Source organism: Acinonyx jubatus, chromosome A3, assembly GCF_027475565.1.
Source record: "Acinonyx jubatus isolate Ajub_Pintada_27869175 chromosome A3, VMU_Ajub_asm_v1.0, whole genome shotgun sequence".
Taxonomy (NCBI): Eukaryota; Metazoa; Chordata; class Mammalia; order Carnivora; family Felidae; genus Acinonyx; species Acinonyx jubatus.
The window spans coordinates 58679443-58696003 of NC_069388.1; the positions used below are offsets into that span (position 1 = coordinate 58679443).

At 37.8% G+C, this 16561-nt stretch overlaps 1 protein-coding gene across 10 annotated transcripts in view; it reads left to right on the plus strand.

Annotated features, from left to right (window-relative positions):
* Positions 1-16561, plus strand: part of AFF3 (ALF transcription elongation factor 3) — a 568021-nt gene that overhangs the window by 130713 nt on the left and 420747 nt on the right. For 7 of the 10 annotated variants that reach the window (XM_053200457.1, XM_053200460.1, XM_053200461.1 and 4 more), the window contains one exon: positions 795-1619. In XM_053200457.1, coding sequence (XP_053056432.1) covers positions 795-1619 — 825 coding nt within the window. The remainder of the gene's footprint in view (positions 1-794; positions 1620-16561) is intronic. The other 3 variants (XM_053200465.1, XM_027072662.2, XM_053200466.1) reach the window with 1 other exon arrangement.

Sequence of the window (16561 nt, forward strand, 5' to 3'; positions counted from 1 at the left end):
CTTCCAAAATGAAAGGTCTTCCAAGATTTCACTAATATCTGAGGCTGCACAGAACTATGGATAATTTAGGCTGGTGGCTTCTTGCACATTTAGCCCCATGTTCATTTTAAGCTTTCCTCTGACTTCTTTTGCCTGTCCCTCTGGGTTTCTGACAAGAATAATTATATATTTAGAAATTGGCAGCAGAACAATTTGAGCCAAATTTGAATTTTCAAGAAAAGCTTCCAAAGGGACTATAAAAAAGAAAAGAAAACCTAATCCTGGAAAGTCTTAATTGAGACTGTTTTGTACAGCTACAGTGGTAAATTTTCTGATTTCCTTAGCTGTAGCACACCACCAAGGATAGATTCCTTTTTGATGTAGTCTAAGGCTCTTAACAGCTTCCTGGTTCTGGCATGATACAGAGTGTGGATGGACTTCTTCAGCAAAGGACAGGTTTTTTTTTTTTTTTTATGTTTATTCATTTTTGAAAGACCGAGACAGAGCACAAGCAGGGGTGGGGCAGAGAGAGAGGGGGACACAGAATCTGAAGCAGGCTCCAGGCTCTGAGCTGTCAGCACAGAGCCCAACGCGGGGCTTGAACTCACGAACCGTGAGATCATGACCTGAGCCGAAGTCGGACGCTCAACCGACTGAGCCACCCAGGCGCCCCAGCAAAGGACAGTTTTGATGTCATCCCCCAACTCTTATTCTGAATGTGACAAGCCTACTGTGATCAATAATGGCACCTCTCAGTTGTTTCCTGTGTTTCTGTTGTCTCTAACAAGAGGGTACGTGTGTTTCTCTTTCTCCAGACGAACAAGGGAGATGAGCTCTCCAACCGGATCCAGAATACTTTAGGCAATTACGATGAAATGAAAGACTTTTTAACTGATAGATCTAATCAGAGTCATCTCGTTGGCGTTCCCAAACCTGGGGTTCCTCAGGCTCCTGTGAACAAGATCGATGAACATTTTGTTACAGATTCAAGAGCCCAGACCCAGCCCTCATCTGTCTGTAGCACTGCATCTTCCACACCAGCAGCTGTCCCCGTGCAGCAGAGTAAGAGGGGCACCATGGGCTGGCAGAAGGCTGGGCACCCACCATCAGATGGCCAACAGAGAGCAAGTAAGCACGGACCCAGGTTGCTTGATTTGAACAGATCTGCTAACCCAAAGAACCATAGTAAAAAACCTAACCACTCTGTGTCGAGCCCCTCATCCTCATCTTCCTCTTCTTCTTCTTCTTCCAACTCAGCACAAGGCTCTCTCAGGACCTTGCTTGGAGATGGTGTTGGCAGACAGCAGCCACGAGCCAAGCAAGTGTGCAATGTAGAGGTGGGTCTTCAGACCCAGGAAAGGCCACCTGCTATGGCAGCCAAGCACAGCAGCAGCGGACACTGTGTTCAGAACTTTCCTCCATCCCTGGCTTCAAAACCCAGCCTGGTTCAGCAGAAACCAACTGCATATGTGCGGCCGATGGACGGCCAAGATCAGGCTCCTGATGAGTCTCCAAAGCTTAAGTCATCCACAGAAACCAGTGTGCACTGTACGTCATACAGGGGAGTCCCGGCCACCAAGCCAGAGTCCACCAGAGCCAAGGCCAAGCTGTCCAAGTTCAGCATCCCCAAGCAAGGAGAGGTAAGTTTTCTCAATACCACCTACATACATCTGAGCAGTTCTAAGTGACCACTGGACGATTACAAATTAAACTCCCATGTTTCTTTATTTCAGTGTGTGAACAACTCCATATGGTAGGATTTGTAGCAATCACTAAAGGAGGATGTACACATAAATAATGGTTTCCTATCAACTTTCTCAAATTGATTATCACCAAATTATTTTTAAGTTCCAATACATGCAGTTATGTGTCTACATTCATTCAGGAAAGGAATGTCTCCTTCAATATAGTTCAAGGGATTTTTTTTGTATTGTTAATGAGTCAGTGTTGACACAGATACTATATATTAGAAATAAAAGTATTGTAAAGGCTGTATATAAAGAGGTTAATTTTTATGTAAAAGAGTTCAGAAGTTTGACGCTTTTGTCAGTTTTGGAATGTTCCAGCACAGACTTCACAAAGTAAACCTCATAATGATTTTTAAAGTAACTATTAAATGACTCAATATTGAGGGGCACCTGGGTGGCTCGGTTGGTGGAGTATCTGACTCTTGATATCAGGTCTTCATCTCAGGGTTGTGACTTCGAGCCCCGTGTTGGACATGAAGCCTACTTAAAAAAAAGACTTAATATTAAGTATGGTGCATATTCAAATGTATCAAAGTCTTGTCCATATTATAATATTTAAAATCCAGGTTAATTGATTTGAATCAAGTAAGAACTCTCCTTGTCCTATAAAAATGATCTTAGGTTATATGAAGAGAATGAAATCTTTTAGTTCAGATTCTTCTGGTTTGCATCTTGAATTTATTTATTTGAAATTATTTATCTATTTATCTTGAAAGTATTTATTTATTGCATTATAAAATATGTATATTGGATGTATAGAATATTAGAATTCAAAAAGGCAAATCACATAATCACAGGGGTAGCAAAGAAGCCATGATTACTCACTTGAACAGTAAATCTGGATGGAAAATGAAGTTTTGTTTTAAAGAACCACATTTCAGACTATATTACAAATTGATGACAGTTGTCAAGAGCACATGAAAAAGTATGCCTGCGCATTTTTTTTTGTTTTGTTTTGCTGTGATGTGGTATATTAACAAACATAAAATGTGAATTCTGGAGCATTGGATTTAAGAACTGTCCATTTTTTTTTTCTTTTTGACACAGTCATTTTTAAAGATGGAGTAACACTGCAGAATATTCTGTATATTTTAATTTGATTTAATAACCAAATGAAACACGAATGATTTGATGTTTCTTGTTGGGAGTCTGACAAGGCTGAAGTTAATCATTTCTGAGCTGAGCTATCACTTCAGAAAGCACCATGCACCAGTTGGGAGATCAGCATATTACCCTTGAAGGAGAAGATATATATATTTTTACTCTAAGGTGTTTGTACAGGTTCTAAAGAAGAAATTAAGTGACATGTATACTAGTAACTCCTTTTAATTATTCATTTATGACGGATCCCATAAAGTATTCTTAGGAATTAATAGAAGCAACACATAATTTCTGCAAGCATTTATGTTTTTAAAAGTTTGTAAGAAACACACATTAATATCACTTTACAAAATGAATTTATCAAGCCCTTTGATTTTTGTTGTCATCAAATGACCTGGCAAATTAAACATGGCTTATCCTTGAACAGAGGTGGCTGCAACCACCAGGAATCCTTTATAATTGTAATCCCAATTGATTCCCTGTTAAAATGATTTTTATGTGCCAAAGAAACTTCAAATTTATTAGGTGGTAATTTATTTATTTACTTTGTAACTCAATGAGTTGATAAAGCCCTGGTTAAAAGCCAGTTTTTGATAGCCAGTATAATCCTATGAAGATAACTATACAGTTTTCATTAGGCTTTGGGTATGTCATTAATAACATGGACACTTTCAGGACGCCCTTCCAAGACCCCAGATTGGGAATGACACATTGTACTACGGTTCAGTAATCACAGAAAGAGGGAAGTGCCTAGGATAGAAAGTCATACCAGGAGAAATTAGAGCTTTTAAAAAGGAAGTGTTTCATTTCCCCCATGTAATGACATCGAGCCAGTCAGCTTGCTTCCTTCCTAACATTCTATACTGAATACTCTAAAGAGGCCAATCAAGCGTGGTTAGGAAAAGGTAAGAAGTGTCATTCGTAAAACAAAGTTTTAATTGGCGGATTTGGTTTTTTTGTTTTTGGTATGAGAGATGTACAGTCCTTATTTTAGCAAAAAACTTTGCATATTATGGAAAATATGATAATTTGAATTTTGCAACACTTGTGTGTTTAATCAGTCTATTATAATAAGAAAATGAATCTTTCCCAGTTAGCAGCAGAATAGTATCTATAAGTTACATTTTCCATCTTTCAGACTCAAAGAGTTTTTTTGTTTGTTTGTTTGTTTGTTTTAACAGTACTCCGAGAGACCCTTTTATATATACCCTTTTGCAGGTATATCATTATTTATAGGACATCTCTATAAAATCCATAATCATAGCACAGAAACTGAAGAATTTTATCAGCTAATCAGCTTGTACTTTTATGGGGATATTTACCTTTATTTTCTGGAGAGAATAAAACAAATGTGGCAAACAAGAAATATTAATGCGTATTTTTTTAATGCAGATAGTACCTATATAAAAATGTTCTCTTGATAGTACTGACATTAATTTTCAATGAGGTAAGGAATGCATTATCTTAGGGAAATTTACAGAGGCAGTGACCTGAAAGGAACTTTCCTGATTTGACTATACTTTCCCAGGGCATTAGGTGTAGAATAAGACTTATGCCTGTGTGAAGGTTTTGGGGGCTGAAAGGAAGTGTTAGGTAAAAATGACGTAAAGACAAGGGAGATGCAAATATAGCTGTATGGCATTGTGTAGGTACAGTCCTCATAAGAAATCAAATCAATGACTAGGTGTAATGTGATGTGAGAAATTGAAAAAAAAAATCTAAGATGTGATCTCTATGTGCAAGAAATTTACATGAATTGAATAAATTAGACTCCAGCACTTAGCTTTTAATTTGCAATTTCTCTCACGTACAGTCCAAACTAAATTTAAAATTGGCCTTCTAGTCCTAGAAAATTTCCTCACCTTCATAATCCTTGTGGTAGAAAACTATTCAATGTTATTTTAAAAAATTGAGAATTTGTGAATCTCTTTCGCCTGATTTTACACTTCATGAAATTTTTCATTCTTTTTCTTACAACATCTGCACTCTATCTGCTGCCATGGCGAATTATTTGTTATAATTCTTTAGTCTTCAATAATAGGTAATTAGTGTGGAAAAATTCAGTGCAATTTGATGTGGAAGTTAAAGACCTCAAGGGAGTTCCTTAACTGATACACCTGTCTCCTGGCTGGTTTTCCCCAGCACAGTTTTGTGTTTAATGAAAAACATATTTTTGTTGTTATAGCTGAATTTTTGATTCTTGATGCCATCCCTCATTAAGTGAGCCTTCCCTGGAGTGCCACTTGGAAGGGTGACTAGCGTTAGGTGAGGGACATAAGAAATGACTGCAGCATGTGTTCTAGAACATTCTTGGGTAGGGCACACTAAATCTTATTTGCAGTTGAAGAAAATTTTTTGTTTCACATACACACACAAAATTGATGTTTTGCCCTTTACATGTAATTCAAGATCCAGACACTGGGGACTGTTAACCTAGGAGTAGGTAGGTTTTGTGGGATCTAAAATAAATACTGTCTTGGGAATTTTCGTTAGGAAAAAAGGAGTAGAAAAATTATCTTATGCTTGAAATTTTTACAAAAACATGCTTTAACTCATTGCTAGAGCCCCTCCTGGGGCCTTGGAGGAATGTTCACTTAAGAGGCCCTGAAGCTCATGCGTCATTAGCTTCATGCTGTATCTATCCTTCACTCATGGAATAATACAAAATTATTATTAAAATGATAATTTTAGATTTGAAAAGAGTACTTTATATTGGCCTCAAACTTGGTAGAATTTAAAAATACATATGTATATGCTAGGTGATACAGGAAGACAGAAATGGGACAATCCTATAAAAAAGCCTAATATGCAGTGCCACTGAGACAAAGCACGGGAATATGGGCCTCATGGGCTATGAAATCAGTTTGTTCGGCAAGTTACAGCTTCACTGGTATTCCAAAACATACACATTTTAGTTTCTTTTTGTTATTAATTTAATAAGTAGCAGTGACTTAAGACCACTCTCACAGAGGGCTCTGATGGCTGAGAATAGAACACATCTGAAAAGCCAGGGAAGGAAGGAGAGAACGCAGGACCTGCTGCTCTTAGTTTAATCAATGATGAGGAAAGAGATACCTCAATTTGAATATCAATTAATAGACTGTGTATATTAGGACTTTTCCTAGTGGTTGATAATTCATCCACAAGAACAGAGACACCATTTTTGGCTGGTCAGAATTTTGTTAAAATAAGTAAATAGTTGAAGATGTATTGATTAATCAGCATTTTCACAATGGGCATTTTAAAATCACCATTTATACCATGAATAAGAACAGAAAGATAAAGCACCGTGATTCCACAAAATAGCTTCCTAGAAAAGCAATTAACTGATTTTTTTTTTTCTAAGTTCACAGAAGATAAATGATGTAGGCTTCCTATTTCCTGTCACTCTTGGTTACCTTTGTATGAAAATGGATTTCTTCCAAATTAAAGTCGGCACCAGCCTGTCGGACGGAAAAGGCATCTGCAGAGCAATGTGTACATTACATATTCATGCCAGTCTAAATTTCTTAATTACATTTGAGATGTATAATGTTTTCAAATGGAAGCATGCTATCTGATGGCTGGTTCATTGATGAAATGAGGGTGTATGTCCAGATTGGAGACTCGGTTTCCCTGACTATTGTAGTTTCATCCTCCCCATCGTCATCACTTCCATCCTCCTTCAAGAGGCCACATCTTGTGGGGCAGTGGGACAGCGGCGGGGGGAGCAAGGGGGTGGGCTTAGTACCAGCACCGATGGTTCTCCTCTGTGCTTCCTCCTCCCCATGTAATCCGTGCTGTCTGTTCCCGGAGTGAGGACGTACACAACTTGTACCCTGTAGACTTAAAAGAGGGAAGACCCACAACTTTGATCTCAGATATGAAAGGACTTGTTTTCCATCTTATAGATGGGTCATTCTGAAGGTCAAAATGAAGGCTGGCAAGTGGAAATGTTTCCATATTTTTTGGTACTTTTATGTTCAGCCAGCGAGGCCCTGAAAGGTAAATCACTTAGTCACTTAAAAATAACTTCAGCTTCTATAACCCTTTATTGAAAACTTTGAAGAAAGCATATTAAAATGTGTCTTGTGTGAAGGTGCTGGTGTCCTTTTCCACCCCCTTTCCTCTCTGGGTTCATATTATAAAACCACATTTTCTAGCCATAAGGGAGTAGTTTACTACTACTCCCAATGATGGAGGCATTGAGGGTGAGACCCGGAGGGAGGCTATTAGCAAGTCCCCTCTACTTTCCCTGTATATTTTCTCAGTTCTCATAAAGTTTCCTCTCCCGGAAAGCATCTGGACAGATTACGGGGCTGTTTTCTCTTAAACTGCAACCTTATGTGTGTTGACTCCAAACCTGGGGCTAATCAAGAGCCTGAGGCCTCTGTGTTTGGAGCCACTTGAAAAGATGGTATATAATCCAAGAACCTCTCCTACCCTGGAAAAAGTATCACTTAACAGTCCAATGACAAAAGCCTCTTCTTTTGTAGTTCGTTCATTCTTGGTTGGAAATCCTGGGCAAGCTTTCAGATACATAGGATACATGGTGGAATCCTGATGGCTCTGCAAGGTGTAGGTTCAAATCCTGGCTCTCCCACTTATTAGACATGTGGCCCAGGGCAAGTGGTTTAACTTCTCTGGGCCTCAGTTTTCTTATGTGTGGAGAAAATGATAATATCTGTGTGTCAGAGTTGCTGGAAAGAGGAGTCAATCGATGAGTTGAAGAATGTCATGTACTTAGCACAGTGACAATATAGTAAGCATTCAGTAAATATTGGCTATATTACTCTTCCTAGAAATACCTCTGAAATGACAAAAGCAAACAAGATAGAGAAATGATAGTATTGGAAGTGGTTGTGTGTGTGTGTGTGTGCGAGCTAAAGCGAGAGAGGCAGAGAGATGGGGGGAAGGGAAAAGAAGAATGAAGTTCCGGAAGTTTTTTGGTGTTTATTTGTTAGAAATAATGGAAATCTTGAAGACTGAGATTATCCTGGATTAATATCACAAAGCCTGAGTGACATGATTCTCTCTTATTTAATGCTTAGCCCCCTCCTGAGATTTTATTGCCAAGTCTGGGATCGAATTTTCTCTCTCTTCCTGTGCATTTGGCTTTCCTGAGCTATTATTACCTGTAGTGGAACATATCACACTTGAGCTTTATTTCTAGTTAAATGAAATATAAAATCAACAAGATATGGGCTGAGGAAAAGTGTTAAAATTTCCAGGTAGTATTTTTTTTATTTTTTAACGTTTATTTGTTTTTGAGACAGAGAGAGACAGAGCATGAACAGAGGAAGGGCAGAGAGAGAGGGAGACACAGAATCTGAAACCGGCTCCAGGCTCTGAGCTGTCAGCACAGAGCCCGACGCGGGGCTCGAACTCACGGATCGTGAGCTCGTGACCTGAGCCAAAGTCGGCCGCTTAACCGACTGAGCCACCCAGGCACCCCTCCAGGTAGTATTTAGAATGACTCACTGAAATAGATCTCTTTGAAGCCACACAGTATTAAATAGCATGTTTAATTGGGCCGAGGAGGAGAATCACTTACCCACATGATTAACTAGCGTTACCAATACCTTTATGGTAGATGAGAGTGCAGTTTCCCTGCTGCCAGTCACACACTCTGTCCTGTGGCTGCAAGCGTGACAAGCAGCGTGCCAGCCGCCCCTGGACGTCGCAGTTTTCCATTTTGGCCAAAGGTCAGGCTTTAGGATCAACAGAGGTGTTGAGAAGTGATACTGACTGGCACCTGTGTCTGCAGTAATTGGCCTGATTTTAGAACAGAATGAGGAGTGTGGTTTCTGGAGCTAGATCTTCTGACTTTGACTGTCAGTCCATTGGCTAGCCAGATGACCTTGTGTCTCAGTGGCTTTATCTGTGACACGGAATCATGACTAGTAGGCCAGGAATGCCTTAACAAAGTACCACAAATTGGTTGGTTTAGAACAACAAATTAATTGCCTCACAGGACTGGAGGCCAGAACTCTGAAATCAAGGTGTTGGCAGAGTTGGTTTCTTCTGAGTGCTGTGAGGGAGAATCTGTTGTAGCCTAGCTTTACTGGCTTGAAGATGGCTGTCTTCTCCCTGTGTCTTTATGTTGTTTTTTCTCTATGTGTGTGTCTTTCTAAATTTCCCCTTTTTGTAAGGACATCAGTCATACTGGATTAGGGTCCACCATAATGACCTCATTGTTAACTTGATTACTTCTGTACAGACCCTATCTCTATCTAAAATTTATAACTGTTAAGGACACAATTCGATAAACAGTACCTGATAGCATTTGATAGCGTTTTTATGACTATTTAATAAGTTAATACTTGTACAGTGTTTAGAATAGTGTGGCTGGCACATAGTAAGCTCTTAAAAATCCACAGTAACAATAACTCAATAATGATAATAATTATTATTATTTATAGTAGGTATGTTTACTTCACATTTACCTTCTAATATGCTCAGCCCTAGATGTTTTGAGAGTTCAGAATCTGGAAATTGAGGTGAGGTGGTGAATTTTACTAGAATATCCATGTGATAAAAGCAAGGATTTTGTTTTGTTTTTACTGGAGTTTGTTTACTGAAGTTTCCCTAACTGTGCCTGGCACATAGTTTGTGCTCAATACGTATTTATTGAATTAGTTAATTAATTTAAGGATATGGGTGAAGGAAGTCACTCTCCTCCAAACACTGATCTCCTCTCCTTGGGGCCTCAGTAATTCCTGCAAAACCTTTTATGGGAGGAGAAAAGCCAAACATTTCCAACATATAATTTATAGCTGCCGTTACAAAGAGAAATGGGAACCATATTTACTGATGTATGTAAACACAGCCCATGTAAAATAAACCATAGAGCTATATGCTGGCCTCAGAAACAAAAGCCAAAGCAGGCGGTGTCTCTGCCAGGGATGTTATGTGCTCTGCCTCTTTTTCCTTGTTCTCCTTTGTTTGGTTTTCCTGAGCAGAAACTCTGGCCTCCGGGCAGTGTGTGCGGTGTTCTGTGTATGTGCTGCAGGCAGATGCTTGTTTCTCTGGCTACGTGATGCCAGCTGTAGCATGAGGACTTGGGAATGAGGAGGGTGGTGAGGGGGCCAAGGGACAGTGGGGAAGAGACCACATCTTCAAACTTTCTGCTATGTGAATTAAGTTTTAAAGGATTTGAAATAACTTGGAATACATGGGGTTCTTAGAGGTACTGATTTCCAGAATGTTCCTTTGGCCCTTTTTCTCTATATGTCATTATGTGCTTCATGGATCTTGTTTCTGTCATGATTCATGTTTGACTTATTCATGGTAATGCGTTATTTCATAATTTATGTAAACATAGTCCACACATTTATCCAGAGCTCTGTTTATTTGTTGTCTTGGAGACATATCCTTCAGAAATATTGCTGGTTACATAGCATTTGGGTCCACATAGCTAGTGGCATGCCTATAATACACAGTAAATGGTTGACTCTTTATCTGTGTGACAGAAGGCTAAACAGTAGAAAATAGGAAAATGTGTGCATTCCGTTACTGATCTACATAAGCCCTGGAAACAAATATAGATCAGCCACTCCCTTCCCCCCCTCGTTCTTGGATGTCTTGAAAATCTCACAGAGAGAGCATGGGCGAGGGAAGGTCTACTCCAAACCTCCTGTGGGATGTTTGACTACTCTCTGTGACATCCTTACTGAGGCTCATCCTGTTTGTGCTCAACCCCCACAGCTAAGAGGGAAATTACCACCTCCTGGGATAGGCTTCCCATCTTTGGACAGCTCTCACCCTTCCTTGGGTTGATGTATAAGTCAACCTTCCAATAGCTTATACTTCTTAGCATTAGGTGTGCCCACTGGGACTTCAAATTGCTGGATATTTCACCTATGTTTGTGTTTTATTATTAATTCCTGTAGGTTAGGTCCTCTGGACAGTCCCTCCCTCAGGGTCACGCCACCTTTTCCAGATGGCATCAAAGTAATTTAAACACGAGTTTTCAGAGGAACCTTCCTTGCTTCAGCATAACCTATCTTGATTATTCCTTTACCATTTTGATAGTTTGTGGTTAGTATTACTGTTTCTTACCCTTTTATAATTTGTGGTTAGTATTTCAGAAAAGGGAGCAAGCACAGCATAGTAAACGGGGCTGGGTTTACACCTGTAGAGGGGTACAGATAGACAGGTTTGGAGGATAGGGAGCAGGTTGCAGTATTAAAAAGAGTAGGTAAAGTAATCCACATTAAGAAATTGAAACGTGAACCACAAGAGGGTGAGGCAACGTTAGCAGGAGGTACCTGGAGAAAGAAGAAGTTAGCTGGAGTAGAGTGGGTAGCTAGGGCAAAGGTGCAACTGGAAACGGAACACACCTCCTTGCCCTATAATACCAAGAGGACAGTGTGCTGGAGTGGAATATACAAGGAGGAAGGGAATGGGAGAGGAAACCACATCACATAAGGGCTTTAGGCCACAGGAAGGACCATGGTATTACTGTGAGTGAGAATTGGGAGCCCTTCAGGGGTTCTGAGCACAAAGTGTCATGATCTATCTTAAGTATTACAAGGATCAGTGTGGCTCTCATGTTGAGAATAAACTATAATGGGTAGAGGTGGAAGCAGGAGATCACTTGGCAGATGATTTCTTTAATCTGGGGCAGAGAAAGGGGGGAGATGATAGTAGTTATAGGACCTAGGTTGTAGCAAAGATGATGAGAAGATTGGATTCTGTATATAATTTGGAGGAGAGTCAGGCAAGAATTCACTCGCTGGATGACAGATGGAGAGGAATTGGGGACAGATTTTTGACTTGGGCAACTGGAAGAAAGAAGTTACTTTAACTGAGATGGGAAAAGCTATAGAAGCAGGTTTTTGAGAAGAGCAGGAATTCATATGAGCTTATTGGAGTTTGACAAGTATCTGTTAGACATCCAGGTAGATATGAGTAGACACATACATTGGAGCCACAGGTGTGGAATTTGGTAGAGAAGGAATATGTATCTGGACTGAAGATACAGATTTGGAAGTCATTGGCATACATGTGATAATGCCTTGAGGCTGGATGAGGTCCCTCAGATTAGTGTGGCTAAAGAAGAGGGCTGAGCCCTCATGTACTCCTACATCAAGGGGTTAGTGAGAAGAGAAGGTGCTAGCAAAGGAGACAGAAAGGAAGGGATCAGTAGGCAGGAAGAAAACAGTGCAGTATCTAGAAGACAGGAGGAAAATGGTGTCAACAAGGGAAGGAAATTAATCAGTTTCAATTCTTGGTGTTGGATTTAGTAACATGGAAGTCACCAGTTACCTCAATGAGCATTTTGGAGGCCAAAGTCTGAGTTTAAGAGAAAATCATGAGAAGGAATTAGACACATGACATGTAGACAGCTCTTTCCAGAAATTTTGCTGTAAAGGGCAGCAAAGATTTTGAGAGTAACATGTCTTCATTATAAAATATTTGGATAACATTAAGAACATAAAAGAGAAAAAAAATCACATGTAATCCTGCAATCTGGAAGTAGTTACAGTTAACATTTTGGTATAGATCCTTCTGGTCTTTTTCTATACTTAGACCTTCTTTATTGAACTGGGGTGAAGCTATCATATATGGTTATTTTCCCAACTATTTTCCTTACATAACAAAACCACTTTGCCATGTCATTGAACAGTCTTTGGCAACGTTCAGCATATGGTCTTTGCATCTCATTTAGTTGGGAACTTCAGTGGTTTTATCCTATGGAGATTCCATAATTTATTTACACAACCCTTTTGTTGGGCATTTAGGCTGTTTTTGTTTTTTTTTTTCACTATTCTAAATTATTCTGCAATAAATAGCCTTATAAGTAAATTTGTATAGATACCATATTTTCAAGGAAAAACTCTTGGACATCTAATTTACAATTCTAAAATGAAGAAAGGTTATCATATATAATCTTTTGTAATTTTCTTTTCACATTCTTTACCCATTTTTCCACTGAAGTGTTTGTATTTTTTCTTACTGAGTTAGGAGTTTCTTTAAAAATTAAGAAGATGAACCTTTTCTAAATATATTGGAAGCAATTCTCTCCTTTCTTGATTAACCTTTGTTTATAATGTAGAAATTAAATTTTGTATCTCGTTTCCTTTTGATCTCTTCCTTTGTAATTATGTTAAAAAGGCTATTTCCATAGATACATTAAAGAGTTAAGTCTAACATGTAAAACCATAAAGGAACTAGATGAAAAGTTATGCATCTGGAATTTATTTTGATACAAGATAAGACTTTACTTACTTGTTTATATTTCCCCACAGCCATATTCTAGCATAAGTGATTGTTCAGTCCATCTTTTCTTTATAATTCAGTATGAAACAAGTGGTAAACACTCCATCTTTATGGAATTGTGATGTAGCTGTAGGTAGGGATAAAATAATATAATTTCTTGTGAGATGGAAATCTTAAATCAAAATGTTCAATCCTTTCTTCCAGAACCTGGCCTAAGTTGTGCACTTCCATAGTCTGCTCCAATCACCAAAGAGCTTCCTTTCTTCTAAATTCCAATAAGGTCACTATGTGTTATATTACTATTTATTATTATTTATTGTTTTGTTTGTCTGTCTTGTCTCACAAATATATTGTAAGCACTTTGAGGACAGGCTCTGCTTCTCATCTGTCTTTGCACTATCACCTAGAATAGGATTCTGTTAGATCTAGTACTTAATTATTTTGTCCCTGAAGTCTGGACTTTGAGATTTTGTACCTGATAAATAGAGACAAACATACTGTAACTGGTTTGAATGATGTTAGTGAGATCAAGGACAAAAATAAAGACTGGAAATGAATATATTCATATAAATGAATATTATAATAGCATATAATCTTACCCAGGCTTCATCCCTGTCTACTTACCAGACCTCTTGCTGTTTCCTAAGCATGCCATTTTCTTTCATAATAGTCTGGCTTTGCTTGTATGCCTGTAGTATTGTTCTTCCTTAGTTTGCCTGCCAAATTCCTCCTTCAAGTCCAGTTCATCTTACAGAAAATGATAATATATTTGTAAATTAGAAAGCCACCACCCAGAATTGATCACTATTAATATATTGGTATATTTGCTTTCTATCTTATTCTTGATATTTTTCTGCTTACTTACTCATTGTTTTTGTTAACACATTACATGCTCATTCAAATTATCTAAATAATGAAGAAAATGAAATTTAAAAATCAACTCAAATCCTACCATCCAGAAAAAAGGGTCCCACAAACATAAGATGAATTTCATTCCAGATAACATTCTCTTTGTTCACCTCTATCTCTGTTTATATTTCTTTGGTTTTGCCAGTTTGGAGACTGTCTTGAGCATTGGTATATATATATATTCTTCAAATATGGCTATCCTGTTACTTCTTGAAAATGGTTGGTTCTTTCTGCTTGAATACCTAAAGAATTATTTCTTTAAACTTCTGCAGTTTAATCAAAATATGTCTTAGCATTTCCCAAAACATGGATTGCTCTTTCAATCTTGCCAGAATAGTTCATTCTTCCAGTTCAGGGAATTTTCCTGTATTAAGTGTTTATACACATTGTTTGCACACTGTTTTTGATTTGCCTCTTAAAGGAATTAATTACTCTTGTGTTGAATCATCTTTATCTTTCATATCTGTTAGTTCCTTTCTAATTGCTTTGATCTTTATTATTTCACCTGTAATCACTACTGTTTTCCTAAGCCTTTCCTACATGTCAGTGATCAGTTTTTGGTACCTATTCAGTTTCTTACTATGTCAGTTTTTTTTTCATTAACTCCATCACATGACTATACAATTTTGTTAACAAAAAATTATACCCCCCCCCCAATTTCTTAAATCATTCTCCTCTAAGAATTTACACAATTTTAATTCTCACTTGTATTTTGTTCATGTACAATTTGTTTATTGTTATAATTCAGGGTTTTATTTTTCATGAAAAAGTTAGAAATCAAGCTGTCCTTTGCTTTTAATACCACATATTGGTTCTTCCTTTTAATGGACATTTTCTAGAACCAAACTCTCAGAAGAAGAAGCATATCTATTAGATCTTAATTGGAACATGGTGCCGCTTGATGTGATAGATTCCAAAAACGGCAGCTTAAATACCAAATAAAAGCTTATTTTTCTTTCATTATAAATTTGAGGTGGAATGCTGGTTCTGTTCTGTGACATCCTTTTATGGATGCAGGCTCCTTTTATTCTGTAGCTTTATAACCTAGAAGAGGGCTACACTTGTCCACCAGATCCAAGATGGCCCAGGTTCCTTCTGAGGGAAGAGGAAGGGGAATGGGGAGGGAATATCCAGTCATTTAAAGCTTTAACCTGGAAGGATCACAAAGCACAGACTTCTCTCTCTCTCTCGTATCCCATTGGCCTCAATTAGTCACCTGTCTTTCTTAGCTTCAAAGAAGGATGAGAAATGTGTTCATCCTTTACGCTGGGTCACCACATGTCCAGATATTTTTTATTATGGACAAAGGGATGAATAGATAGTGGGGGAAAACAAGCAACCTCAGCCCTATAGTAGTTACTTTATATCAGTGGTTATTTAAGGGTTTGTCTCATGATTTTGGGGAGCCCTTCAAAAGAAAGAATCCTTTTCTCCATTTCATTTCCCCAGTGCCTGAGTCCAACATATAATAGGTGTTCAGTAGTTTTTTGTTAGATGGTTGTTTTTTAATTACAGTGACCCAAGTCATATAATTTTTTGAATTTCTGAATGAATGGGGTGTATAAACTCATAAAGTGTTTTTAGAACATTATAAAAATTTTTGACAAAGAGGAAAGGGCTCCCTATTATATTATTCTAGTTTGATAATTGTCCCTGAAATCAATGATAGCTACAAGCTACAACATATATGAATTTGACTGAAGTATAAATATAACCAGTAATATAGGCTCTTCTTACTCAATATGAAAATGTCTTTGGATAATAAGTGGATTCCTATCTAAATTCATGAGTTCTCTTATGACATTTGGGTTAAGCCTGAAATGGATTAATCTTTTTCTGATAAAGTTTCATAAGCTGTGATTTCTCTGGTGACCACATTTAATTAGATATTAAATAAACTGCTTATCTTTATACCAACAGGTTTTATGACAGCATTTTTTCCCCTGAGCTGTACTTCACAGATTAAGTAGCTAGCAGTAGTAAAAAAATAAAATAAAATAAATTGTTTTGGTAACCATAATATCCTTAGATTGGAAATTAAAACATGCCCATTTTTTAAATGAAAAATAAATATTCAAGCTTAGATTTAAAGAACAGAGACAGTAAGGTAGTCTAAATATATACATTCCAATGAAAATAAATTCATTTTGTTTTTCTAAGTACTATTTTATATATTTTACCCCTACAAATTGGCTATGCCTTTTTTAAGTGGAAAAAATTCCATTTAATTAGTAAAGGCAGAAACATTTTGTGATAAGGTTCTGAAGGTTTTAATTAAAAACTTGGATTTTCTTTTTTTTTTTTTATTTTATAAATTACAGTAAGAGTCTCCAATCCCAGTATACTCATGGCATTCTGACTCACCTGTTTTTTTTTTTTTTTAACCCCAAGTGTTGGTGTGGAGGGTAGAGACTTGCAGTTCTTGTGGATGCTAATTTAATCTGCTGTTTTAGCAACTGGAACACCACAGAGATTGATCTGGAAACACCAGATGACCTTTTGTACAGATCAGAGCAGGAGAGTTTCTGAGTTGCCTGCAGTACTGAGATCCAAAAGGAAAGGAAGATCGGCAGTTGTCGGATTGCCTAAAGGCATAAAATCTGTAAAGGGTTTAATTTTTC